Raw genomic sequence first — 14315 nt, 5'->3', positions numbered from 1 at the left:
CAGAAACCATAGTTTCTAATAGCAGAGCAACCAGTTCCAACTGGGGACACCAACACAAAGAATCTCCTGGAAGATGTATCATTCTCTAAGAACCCCACTCCCAAGATACAGCCTCATTAAATATGAAGCTTTGCCATGGTATAGACTGGATTTGTGATGCAGAGGAACTCCCACAGTAAGGAAAATCTCTCTACCAATAATACAATGCTAAATGCAAATTATACTTTTGCTTCAAGCAATAGGAGATTAAGTGTGGTGCCTAAGGTCACTCAACCAGTACATGTCACAGGAAAGACTTACACCGAGATTTTCCTCTCTCTACAAGCAATTCTCTAGTCTTTGTAAAAACTAATTAAATTAGTCAATTTCATGCCTACTCAAGAATTCAAATACAATTGGCTGGCAAAGGAGTTAAATGTGCAATGAATCAGGAACTATACCCAAGAAGGAACTCTTATCAAATCTAGAGATGAAAGATTAACAGGCAAACACTCCTGTTAGGGAAACAAGTAGGTTAACTGTTGGGTCACACTAAATAACATATCTCTTATGTTATGCAGATTGCAAATGCAGAGCTTTATAAGGGGCATAGATTACTTTTCATGAAGCAGCCTTTTATAGGTAACCAGATTATTCTTTTCTTAAAAGAGTAATAGGTAGAATACTGAATACTCTGCCTGGGGTTAGAGTTGTAAAGAGCTAACCAAAGCCACTATTTTCTTTTTAAGGGAAGTCCCTCAAGTTTGTACAGCTTTTTAGTATAGTGCCTGGCACATAGTAGTCATTTAATAAATGTTTATTGATTGGTTGATTGTTCATCTATTGAATATGAAAACCTTGTTGAGATTCTGGCTGCATATACATTGTAGAAATAGCTGTGACAACTTTTTTTTTTTTTAATTCTGTTGGGTAAGATAGAGCATAGTATGAGATAAAGACAATCGTAGCCATTTCTAGGTAGACAGCCAAGCCATAGTAGCAAGAAGTCAGCAGATAAAGTCCTACTTAAGAGACTTTGGATGAAGCCAGTCTTTCAGTAGTTATTTGTTAATCTATTAAAGGAATTACTTATGTTATTCTATCTATGAATATACCTCTTTCCTAGAAGCATTGATGAGGACTTCTATAATTCCATCAGCAACGTCCCACTGGAGTCGTCTTTTCATCCAAATGAAAACCTTGATGTTGGACTAGTTGACCAAAGGGTGCTGAAACAAAGGTGGGTTGGTAGGATACTTTTTGAATTTGATAATTTGATTTTAAAATGAGTAATTGCTATTTTATTCAAAGATTTTTTCCATGCTTAAAAAGAGGGGAAGCCCCTTGAATGTTTAGCATTTTAGTAAACCTCTCTTGCATTCTTTCTTCAGAAGAGGAACCACAATCAAATGTATTTGATACTAGAATTTGACTGAGAGAATATTTGGTTGAAGGATTTCATTTTCTAACTTTATTCTTCTGAATATTAGCTGTGGTTTCCCAAGCCCAAGTGAAGTGGGGTGTAGAGGCAATTATAAGGCCATTCAGAAACAAGTTATCCACTCGTGAGTAATTGTGAAGATTAACGGAGTACACTGGACTATACTCTTTACCTGTGGAGTGTACAAGTGTTTTTGAGACTTGTTGATTTTCTGGATACGAGAGAAGTACTTGTTCTAATAGTTCAAAAGATGAATGACTACTCCTCCAGTGATGCACAGCATCCTTCAATAAGATTAGACAGTTTTTATGAATTACAAAAATAAAATCCAACTGGTGGTCAATATTTAGTGATGAGCCTCTGGATTTAACTAGGCTGAGCCCCAGATGACAGACATACAATACAATACTGGGTCTGTTTGCAAAGCTTCTCCAGTATGGCAGCACCTACCTGAGGGTATGTTCCACTGACATGGCCATCAAGAGCCCATGAGTGCCTTCATGACCAGCGAATCATTGAAGGAGGGCTAAACTGGAGGGAAAACAGTGCATTTTATTCTTTTATTTAGTTTTCTGTTTTTTAGGTTTTTTTAGTTCTATGCTTTGATATATATGTTGGGCCATTTCAATTCTCAAGACAGATTGAGAGCAAAAATCAATAGGCCCACCAATCCAAGTATAATTACACCGGGCAAGATGCTGAGAAAAACTAAGATACTGAAGAGGACTGCGTCTTAGTCCTCTAAGACTAAGATAGTACAGAACCACTATGTATCAATTAAGGATGAAGGCCTGAGGATGAAAAACTGCTCTCTCCTAGGTCATAGCCATTTAGGATCTATACTAGCTACCTCACTGTTGACCTCAAATGTTCCATAGGCATGACTACACCTCTCTATGGATCTTCTCCTAGGCAGTGAGCCTTTCATTTTGAAATCTATAATGCTATAATTCCCCCCATGGAAATAGACTGCACAAGATGAAGTCAGGCAAGGTAGGTTGACAAGTTGGTAGGGAATGCCATATGAGTTACTATATTCAGGAAGATGAGACAGGGCTCTAGATTAAAGATCAGCAGCCAGGCTGGTAGGCATACAGAAAAGACTGCTTATGATACCCAGAGTCTCTGGGAAAGCACTTACTTAGAGAGGTATGCTCTGCATTCTGACTTGGGCCTTTTGTTCAGTGAATCCTGCCTCCAGGCAGAATCATGTTTTAAAGGACCAGGATTAGATAGAGTATATCTAAGGAGGAAGAATCCTTATCTAGTTAAGGTTTGGAAATCTTATTACTATTATTTTCGGGGAGGGCTGTGTCCTCTGTGTGGATTTGGGGTTCTTCTAAAGTGTCTATTTTCTGCAGAGATGTGATGGGATTGGTAGAGGAAAACACTAGTGTATTCATTAGATAATCACCACAGAATCATAGGCTCTAATCCATCTTGAACATAAAAGGATTCCCCACCATAATATATGTGGGGCTGTCCATCCTGTGCTTAAGGTCTTTTTAAGAGGGAGAGCGCATTACCACTCAATAAACTTTTATTTTTAGATTTTTTAAAAATTAATTTGTTTTCAGTTTCCTGCAATCACTTCCATTCTCTCCTTCCCTCCCATCTCCCTCCCCAAGAGAGCATGCAGTATTATATAGGTTCTACACATACATTCTTATTAACCACATTTTCGTATTAGTCATGTTGCACAGAAGAATTAAAATGAATGGGAGAAACCATGAGAAAAAACAAAACAAAACATAACACAAGAGAAAATATTCTCCTTCATTCTGTGTTCCAGGAATTCCATAATTCTTTCTCTGGATGTAGATGACATTTTCCCTCGAGTCCCTTGGGAATGTTTTAGGTCCTTGCATTGCTGTGACGGGCTAAGTATATGAGAAACAGTCCTCTCACATTGTAGCTATTACTGTGTACAATGTTCTCCTGCTCCTGCTCATTTCACTCAGCATCAGTTCATTCATGTCCCTCCGGGCATCTCTGTTCATCATTTCTTATAGCACAATAGTATTCCATTACATTCATATACCACAATTTGTTCAGCCATTCCCAATTGATTGGCATCTTCTTGATTGCCAGTTTTTGGCCACCATGGAAAGAACTGCTATAAATATTTTTATACACGTGGGTCCTTTCCCCATTTTTATGATCTCTTGGGGATACAGTCCTAGAAGGAATATTGCTGGGTCAAAGGGTATGCACATTTTTGTAGCCCTTTGGGCATAGTTACAAATTGTTCTCCAGAATGGTTGGATCAGCTCATAGCTCCACCAACAATGAATTAGTGTTCCAACTCTCCCACATCTTTTCCAGCATTTATCATCTTCCTGTTTTGTCATCTTAGCCACTCTGATAGGTGTGATGTGATATCTCAAAGTTGCTTTGATTTACATCTCTCTAATCAATAGTAATTTAGAACATTTTTTTTAATATGATTGAAGACAGCTGTAATTTCTTCCTCTGAAAACTGCCTATTCATATCCTTTGATCATTTATTAAATGAGGTATGACTTGTATTCTTGTCAATTTGACTCAGTTCTCTATATATTTCAGAAATGAGGCCTTTATCACAGACACTAGTTGCAAAAATTATTTCCTGGTTTTCTGTTTCCCTACTAATCATGGTTGCATTAAGTTTGTTTGTGCAGAAACTTTTCAATTTAATGTAGTCAAAATTATCCATTTTCCACTTCATAATGTTCTCTATCTCTTGTTTAGTCATAAATTTCTCCATTCCCCATAAATCTGACAAATATACTATTCCTTGCTCCCCTAATTTGTTTGTAGTATCAGCCTTTATACTTAGATCATGTACCATTTGGACTTTAGTCATGTGTACAGTGTCAGGCATTGATCTATACCCAGTTTCCACCATATTGCTATCCAGTTTTCCCAGCAGTTTTTGTCAAACAGTGAGATCATATGCCAAAAGCTAGGGCCCTTTAATCAAACAGTAGACTACTATATTCATTAACTACTGTGTCTTGAGTACCTAACCTATTCCACCAATCTACTTCTCTATTTCTTAGCCATTACCAAGTGGTTTTGGTGATTGCTGCTTTATAATATAATTTGAAATCTAGGTGGACTAGGTCACCTTCCCTATCATTCTTTTTCATTAATTCCCTTGATATTCTGGACCTTTTGTTTTTCCAGATGAATTTTGAAATTATTTTTCCTAACTCTAGATAGTAATGTTTGGTAGTTTAATTGGTATGACACTTAATAAGCAAATTAATTTAGGTAGAATTGCCATTTTTATTATATTAGCTCAGCCTACTCATGAGCAACTGATGTTTTTCCAATTACTTAGATCTGACTTTATTTGTGTGAAAAGTGTTTTGTAATTGTGTTCATATAGTCCCTGGGTTTGTTTTGGCAGATAGGCTCCCAGATATTTTATAGTGTCTGCCATAGCTTTAAATGGGATTTCTCTTTCTATGTCTTGCTGTTGGGCTTTATTAGTAATATATATTTCTATACTATACAGAAATACAGATGATTTATGTGGGTTTATTTTGTAACCTGCAACTTTGCCAAAGTTGTTTATTATTTCAAGTAGTTTTTTTACTTGATTCTCTAGGATTTGCTAAGTATATCATCATATCATTTGCAAAGAGTGATAATTTCATTTCTTCTTTGCCTATTCTAATTCCTTCAATTTCTTTATCTTCTCTAATTGCTACAGCTAACATTTCTAGTACTATATTGAATAACGGTGGTGATAATGGACATCATTGTTTCACCTCTGATCTTATTGGAAATACATCTAGCATTTCCCCATTGCATATAATGCTTGCTGATGGTTTTAGGTAGATACTATTTATTATTTTAAGGAAAGCTCCATTGATTTCTATGCTCTGCAGCATTTTCAATAGGAATGGGTGCTGTATTTTGTCAAAAGCTTTTTTTTTAATCTATTGAGATAGTCATATGTTTTATGTTAGTTTTGTTGTTGATATGATCAGTAATGCTGATAGTTTTCCTAATATTGAATCAGCCCTACATTCCTGGTATAAAACCTACCTGATCATAATGTATTATTCTCGTGATAAGTTGCTCTATTTCTTTTGCTAATATCTTATTTAAAATTTTCGCATCTATATTCATTTAGAGAAATTGGTCTATAATTTTCTTTCTCTGTTTTGGCTCTTACCAATATCAAAAATGAAAAGGGTGAACTCACTTCCAACAGGGAAGAAATTAAAACAATAATTAGAAATTACTTTGCCCAACTGTATGCCCATAAATTTCACAATCTAAGTGAGATGGATGAGTATTTAAATAAATATAAATTGTCCAGATTAACAGAAGAGGAAGTTAAATACCTAAATAACCCCACCTCAGTCAAAGAAATAGAACAAGGTATACAAGTGAATTCCATCAAGCATTTAAAGAACCATTAATTCTAATACTATATAGATGATTTGGGAAAATTGCTGAAGATGTCCTACCAAATTCTTTTTATGATAGAAATATGTTTCTGATACCTAAATCAATAAACTTTTAAACTCTTTTTGGTAGGAAATTTTTCCCCTAACATCAAGACTAATGTTTTGTTTTTGTTTTTGTTTTTGCCATTTCTCTCTATTACTTCTGGTTCTATACTCTGGAACCAAACAGAACCTGTCTTCTCTCTCCTCTAAATGAAAACCTTTCAAGTACTTCAAGACATTTATCATGTTCCCCCTGAGTCTTCTCCAGGCTAAACATGTCTAATTCCTTGAAGTGATACTATATAACCAGGACTCAGAACCCTTCTCATCCTACCTGCTCTCCTTTGGACACTCTCCAGATTAGCAGTGTCCTTAAATCATGGCACATAGAATTGCATATGGTATTCCAGGAGAGGTCTGATAAGAGCAAAGTCAAATGGTACTCTTTCCTGAACACAGTGTCACTCAAGACTATATTAGCCTTTTTTTTTTTTTGGCAGCCACATCATATTGATGATCATTGAACTTGCAGGTTAACTCATGGTTAACCTTACCTCTCCCATCTTATATTTTGTACCCAAATGTTGTACTACATTAATCCCTATTGAGTTTGTCTTATTAGATTCAGCCTAGTGCATTAGTCTGTCAAGATCTATTTGGATCTTACCTCTGTCATGCAATGTATTAAGCACCCCCTCTCAGTTTTGTGTCATCTATAAATCTGATGGGTAAGTGTTATCCAAGTCAGTGATTAAAATATCAAACAGCACAGGACCAAAAATAGACCCCTATTGTTTTTTCCACTGGAAGCTTCTTGCCATATTGAAATTGGACCATTAGCAATTTATTCTTTGAGTCTAGTCACACATCTAAGTGTATTATTATTTACACCAGTGGTGTCAAAATAGAAACAGAGACCACTATATCATACATTAGGATCCCTGCAAGCTGCATATTGACTTAGAAAACCATATATTAGTGTTATCGATATATTATTATATTTTCCATTTTTTGTTAAATACTTTCCAACTGCATTTTAATCTGATTTGGACTGCACTTAGACATATTATGGACCATACGTTTGACATCTCTGATTTAGACCATATCTCTTTAACTTCTCTACAAGAATAATCTGAGATACTTTATCAAAAACGCTGCTGAAATATGAAGTATATCTATAGCATCCCCTCTCAGTTACTAGTTTGGGTATTCAGTTAAAAAAAGGAAATAAGGTTAGTAGCAATGACCTGTTTTTGATGAAGCTGTGCTGGTTCTTTGAAATCACCACCTACCAGATTTCAGTTCCTGTTACCCACAAATCACACACACACACACACTTGCTATTCAGTTGTTTTTCAATCATGTCTGACTCTTTGTGATCCTATTTGGAGTTTTCTTGACAAAGATACTGGAATAGTTTGCATTTCCTTCTACAGTTCATTTTACAGATGAGGAAATAGGAAAACAGGGTTAAGTAATTTGCCCAGGGTCAAACAGCCGGGAAGTGTCTGAGGCCAGATTTGAACTCAGATGAATCTTTCTGACTGCAGACCTGGCATTCTATCTATTTTATCACCTACAAATGCACATATATACACACATATGCATAAGGATACTACATATATATATATACTATAAATATATATATAAATACACATATACATATGCCTATTCATATATACACATACACACACACAGGTGAAGTAATTGAGGCCAACATACCAGTAAGAGCCTGGTGAATTAACAGCAAAAAAAGATTAATTCTTAACATGATTGCTTAGCAGTGTCCCCCACAAGTTCCTCAGGTTTGTGCTATGGAATGCACTCATTGATATGTTTTTTTGCTGTTATTGCAGCCTCTGTCAGCACAACCTGACCATGCACTCATGCCACTATTCTATGGCAGCAAACAGCAGAATTCAACTCTGACCACCCTCCCAAATTCACCCCTATGCCTGCGCAAAAGAGGTGTGGGTACAGGAAAGCAGAATCTTTCTCTGACTGGGTCAGCAGCATGCCTAGAGAAGTAGAATATCAGAGAACTAGAATGGAGATAACTGGGTCAGGGGCAGGTTTGTGTGTGTAGAGGAGAGCTACACTAGACCTGAAAGAAATGGGCCTGGAATCCAGCTGTGGACAGTACTTCCTCTCCCTCCAAGGTCATTTGGGGAAGAGAGTAAGGTTAGTCAAAAACGGAAGGGTGCTGAGATAACTTTGAAGTCTAGCCCTGGGAGATTAAATCTGTCATCAAAGCGGGGAGAAGTCAGAAAGTGAGCAATAAAGGAATATAAGGGGGGAAAAGACTGAAATTACCAAAGACCTCATGAAAAAAAAAAAAACAAACCTCAGTAAGAAGCACTGAGCATAGATAAATTGAAAACAGAAGTGGCCACTAGTACAGCTAAACAAGACCAAGAAGTCCAATCTCCAAATAAATATTGCAAGACAATATAAATTAAATCAACATTTGATAACACAAAACACCTTGTAGATTTCCAGAGAGCACAGAAGCTCAGCAGGATATTACCATATGGTTTGAAAGAAAAATAAGAATTATAAAAGTAGAATATATGACCTACACAGCAGAAACAGTTTGCAAAAGAGAAAAACTTGAAAATCCACAATAGCAAATCTCTCCAAAGAACTGAAAAAAAAGAAAAAACTGATTGAGAATAAAAATATACAGAAGTAAAAGACTTTTGGAGAAAGTGAAGCAAATATCCCCATATATGCTAAAATATTTATAGCAGAACTTTTGTGATAGTGAAGAATTGTAAAGAAAGTAGATCAGAACATGGCTAAGCCCCGTGTGTTACACGAATGTGTAAAATGGAATATTGCTATACTATAAGAAATGATGTATGTGATGAAAACAGAGAAACATGGAAATAATTGATACTGAGTAAAGTAATTGAATCCAAGAAACAATCTAAGTGATAGTGACAACAATGTAAATGGAAAGAACAAACACATACAAAAGAAATCAAAAGTGAATGTCACAAAATTATAAAGATCAAGCATGATTTAAATGAAGAAACATGAGAAGATGCCCCAAAACTACCCCTTTGAGGTGGGAGGCCCACAGGTGTTACACATCAGACATGCTCTTAGGTTATTTCAATGTATTCATTAGTTGTGCATTCCCCCTTCTTTTTCTTTTTTTTTATATTTTTAGAAAATACTATTTGTTACATTGGGATGGCTCTCTGGGATGCAGAGGGATGGATACTGAAGATAATGATAATATAAAAAGAAGAGATCAATAAGAAACATTTTTTTAAAAAAAGAAAAACCACCAAACAGTAATAATATTGTTTAAAAATCTCTTGTAAGCAAAAAAAAAAAATTATATTGATCTTAAAGACAGAATGCATAAACTTAAGAATCATGGACCTCCCAGAATACTAAAAGTCAAAGAAGCTGAACATAATTAAGAGAAAAAACAAGAAATGGCCCAGAACTTCTGAACATAGAAAATAGAGTGCTTTTGTAAGGATCTACAGATTGTGAGGCAACTCCAAGACCAACCAAATTTAATTAAATTTAGTAATTCCAAAGACAAACCACAAATTTTGCAAGTGACTAGGAGGAAGACCCTCAAATATAAAGGAAGGGAAATTTGAATAACACAAAACTATTCTGCACTCACCAGAAATTGTCACTTCCCTTTCCTTTTCACCAAATATCATCTTAATGTTCTCTTCTAGAATTTCCCCAATAACTGAAGTCAAGATCACTGGCCTATAGTTTATAGAGTCTATTCTTACTGGTTTTTTCCCTGAAAATTTGCCTTTCTCCAATCTTGAGGGACCTCTCCCCTTTTCCATGATCTTTCAAATAGCATCGACAGGAGCTCAAATTACACCCAGCCAGTTCTTCCAGGGTTGCAGGATGTAGCTTGTATGAGCCAGGTGATCTGAATTATGATATAAAATCTCCTCAAAGGCAACTAGGCTCTGTCTTAAAATCTACTTATGTATCTTGGGTATCAATTCCTTGATTTAGTTTCCTCCTACAGCTTGGGACCATATAAGTTTTGAAGTATACAAGAATATTTGGGGAGTTTTTTGGCAGGAGATGAAGAAAAGGTTTTAAGACTTTAGGTGAGTAAAAAGAAGGAAATCATATGAAATTGCATTACTACTTTCCATTTCTAGTACAGGTTCAGGTACAACCCTAGCCAGGCGTATTATAAAAAAAAAAAAATGCTGGTCCTAATTCACATAGGATGAAATTCCCTAATAATGTGGATTGTTTTGATTTGCATGTTAGTGTTATGGCACATTACTGATATTAAAAAATGGTATGAACAATAATCTAGTGAGTAACTTCAGAGGCCAAAAACAGTCATTATTGCTACAGATCCCTACAGATGTGTAGTGAGTTTCCATTAAAGCTACAGAATTAGTGAAAGCAAGATTTGGAAATAGAAATGAGAAGTGAGTGCTCTCTGGGAATGGCTTGACATTCATCAGTAATTCAATTTAATTCAATAGATGTCATTCAATTATTAATTAAGTAGATGCCTACTGTGTGCCAGAAACTATGCTAGGCACTAGAAATACAAAGATTAAAAAAAAAATAGGACCACCCATCAAGGAACTTAACTTTCTAGTACAGTTATTCCTTACAACTTTCAGTCTCAGTTTTCCTTTTCATCCTTTCCCAATTAAAGCTTTTAAATTCCTCTTCACGCTGATCTTAGGGAGTAGGAATAGTGTGTGTGTGTGTGTGTGTGTGTGTGTGTGTGTGTGTGTGTGTGTGTGTGTGTGTGTGTATTTGGGGGAGGGAGGAATGAATATATTCTTTTCCCTTGAGGGCAACACACAACTATTCTGGAAGATAAGCAGCCTCTTCACCCCTTGCTTACTAACTAGTAGATAATAAAACAAGATATTCATATGACATGATTTCCTCACTGTGGTCACTGCCTCTGCCAATTTAGATTACAAAACCCCTGTGGCTTCCCATCCTATGCAATTCTTAGGTAGATATTGACATAAATCCTTCCTGGAGGATCTATTCAATCTGCTTCTTCTTGTTCTTTGTATATATTGGAGATAACAGTGTAACACTGGTGCATTATTGACACCGGCTTCAAGATAATCTGTCTCCAGAGTTCAGACGTAGTCACGGACTGTTCCTCTTGCCTGCAATACTCTCCCCTTTCATCTGTCTCTCGGCTTTTTTGGATTCTTTCTAGTCCCAGCTAACATCCCATCTCCTATGAGAAGCCCTTCCTGAACCTCTTTAATGCTTGTGCCTTCTCTGTATTGATTATCTGGTTATTGTGTACATATTTTATTTGCACATGATTGTTTTCATGTTATCTCTCCCATTATGCTGCAAATTTCTTGAGGACTGGGACCATCTTTTGCCTTTCTTTGTATCCCCAGCACATAAATACTGTGCCTGGTGTATAGTGAATGCTTCATAAATGCTTACTACATGCTGAGGGACATGAATGAGCATCTTGAGTGTGAATCTTAATCCAACAAGTAAATTTTATCTTCAGGGCAACTCAAGTGAGAGATATCAAGTAGAGGACATTACTGAGTCCAAGTCAGCATCATTTGTCCATGGTACAGAATGAGGAATTTGGGGACAGTATGGTGGGAAGATCAGACCAGGAACATTAACCAATTTTCCAGACTAGTTAGTGTCAAACTACCATGACAGGTTCAGTAGAGGTTGTAAAGTGGAAACAGTATAAGAGATACTTGTTTACCAAAAGGTTAGTGCCATCTGTTCTTCAAGTCTTTCTCACCTAAATAGGACTGATTGGATCCAGCTAGCATTGACATTATGTCACTGGGTGATACTTTGAATTTGTATTTCATGGGGAGATAGATGTTACACTTTTTAAAGTTGATGACTAAATGGGCCCTTTCCATGAAGAAGCAGTTGAGCTACTTGTCCTTCTGGAAATTACTTAGGAGAAGTAGGTTGTGATTAGTGCTAGCCATAGCATCTGTCCCAGACAAAGCTCATTCCTTCATGTGTTATTCAGTCATGGTTCCTTTCTATTCTTTTAGTGCTCAGTTAGGGGAGGGTATAAATTAAAACAAACTTGTATATGCTTTTTTTTTCTTAAAAAAAGAAGAGAAAGACTCAAACTTTATTAGACAACAATAAAACCAATTAAACTTTGATTATAACTCTTTACATTAGAATGAACTTTAGCACATCCCTACTTGTCAGGTAGTCCTTTTGGCTCAACATCTATCATTTGTCCATTTGTTTCCTTTCCTTTTGCCCTTTATATGATTACAATTAGTATATATTTGGTTGATCTGGTTCTACTTCCCACCCCCATCACTTTGGCTCTTTCTAGATTTCTTTATTCCTCATGCTTATCCATCTCAGCTGTATTATACTCTTTCATTACCTGGGTAGAGACTCCTTAAGAATAGATAGAAAATTATCCAAGTGTTAAAAAAATCTTTTAGAAGAAATTGGTAAAATGACTTCAGCCTCAGCTTCACCATATTTTTGAAGGAACACACATATTTTCTTTCCAGAGTGAGGCATAACTGCATATTAGCTTTGACTTAGCAAATGCTTTCTTTAATATTTTATGGTAAATGATGGGGCAGTGAGGGGTGACCTGAGAGTCAGGAAATCCTAGCTCTGATACATACAGCTGTGTGATGTTCGAGCGTGTTTTCTCCTCCATTAGATTATGAGTAGCTGTGATCAGACAGAACAAATCTAACTCTGTAATTTCCCTTATCAGCTGGAATTTTTAAAAGAGAACATCCAACTGGAATCAGTCTAGATAGCAGAGTTAATCAATACAACATTAAAAGTAGATGGCCTAGTGCTGAGCCCAAGGAAGAAGCCATCCATTTTACAAGCTGTCAACTAATCTCCACTTGAAGATGTCTAAAGAGGGAGAAACTCCCACCTGCTAAGGCAGTCTGTTACATTTTGGTAAAGCTGTAATAGTTAAGAAAATTTGCTTTAGATCAAGCCAAAATCTGGACAACTTGGACATATGTTGCCTTTAATTATGAAGCCTAGACATTAACTCAAAATGGGGATCCTGGCTATTATGAGAGGTAGTAGGGCTTGGAGAATGCATTCTTAATGTAGGGTCTGTAAATTTGTTTTTAAAAATGTTTTGATAATTGCATTTCCATATAATTGGTTTCCTTTGTAATCCTATGTGTTTTATTTTATTGACTTAAAATCATTACTCTGAGTTCATAGACTCCACCAGACTGTGAGAGGACCCTATGATAACATACAAAAATGTTAAGAACCTTAGTGTAGTACATAAAGAGCTGATCTCCAGGTCAGGAAGAATTGACATAGGTTCTAATATTGACTATGACACTGGGTGACCTTGAGAAAAACGGTTAACCTCTCATTGACCCAAATGACTTCCTAAAGCTATAAGTTACAGAACACTGCTGATTTGCCTTCATCAAAGTAGTTTCCTCATTGGGAGTTTTGTAAATTAACAAAATTACAGATTTATCTCTCTCCAAAAACATAATTTTATGAGTTCTTTTTCATTTTAAAGAAGAGGCACCACCTAATCACATAGATGGCTGTTTTAGGTTGCACTCCTTTAGGGAAGTGTAACCTAAATAAATCCCTTATTTTCAGATGAGATTATCATTAAAGTTTTTCCTAAAGCTGTAATATTATTTATTATTTAGAGTTAATGAATTCATTCAATACCTGAACAAATGACTAGTCAATGACAAGTCAGGTCACTTGAATTCCATACACTGGGAGATCATGGGAACCAATAGTAAAATCCACTACCCAATATATAGTCTGAAAGCTAAACTCTTCTTTCCCCATTCCCCCCATCCTTAGATTTTATCACTTACTAGATATAAGACTGATCCATTTATAGAATCTGAATCCTCTGAACTCAGGATCCTGAGCAGCGAGTTGGTCAAAGGTCAGTGCCCATTGCCTAATCTCAATTTGGAGAGATGAAGTCATACAGTATCAGCTTGACCTGGTCTTACAGGACCAATCCATATGTAAATAAATTATCTTATGAGTGTAGGGAAATGTTATCATCTAGTCAGTTTACCCCTGTTTAAAAGATTATAAAGTCACTGAAACTTAAGAATGATAAGGCACTTGAAACACGAGAACTGTTTTGGACACCAGTTTGAGCTACAAGGAAAGTGACAACATAGTTAGAAAATGGCCCGTTGTCCTTTACAGGATTTGAAATTTGCCATTAGAGAGGCAGAGGAAAACAAAAACCCAAGTGAATTTTCTTAGCTCAAGCTCACCAAAACCTAAGAACAGTATTGTACCCCCTTTTCAATGTTAGGACACGCAATTTATTACCATTTAATTTTCTACATGAAGAGGTGGGGAAAGGGGGAAATAGAGTATCTCTCTCTCTCTCTCTCTCTCTCTCTCTCTCTCTCTCTCTCTCTCTCTCTCTCTCTCTCTCTCTCTCTCTCTCTTTC

At 36.1% G+C, this 14315-nt stretch overlaps 1 protein-coding gene across 1 annotated transcript in view; it reads left to right on the top strand.

The window, feature by feature from the left end:
• The window catches only part of SAMD3 (sterile alpha motif domain containing 3), a 55017-nt gene that overhangs the window by 2989 nt on the left and 37713 nt on the right, over window positions 1-14315 (top strand). Inside the window, exon 3 of the mRNA XM_072643308.1 lies at window positions 1106-1219. Within this exon, the coding sequence (XP_072499409.1) occupies window positions 1106-1219 (114 nt within the window). The remainder of the gene's footprint in view (window positions 1-1105; window positions 1220-14315) is intronic.

The sequence above is a fragment of the Notamacropus eugenii genome, chromosome 2, assembly GCF_028372415.1.
Source record: "Notamacropus eugenii isolate mMacEug1 chromosome 2, mMacEug1.pri_v2, whole genome shotgun sequence".
Lineage (NCBI taxonomy): Eukaryota > Metazoa > Chordata > Mammalia > Diprotodontia > Macropodidae > Notamacropus > Notamacropus eugenii.
Note: the sequence above shows the minus strand (reverse complement) of the source record. Positions and strands in the feature narration are given on the sequence as shown.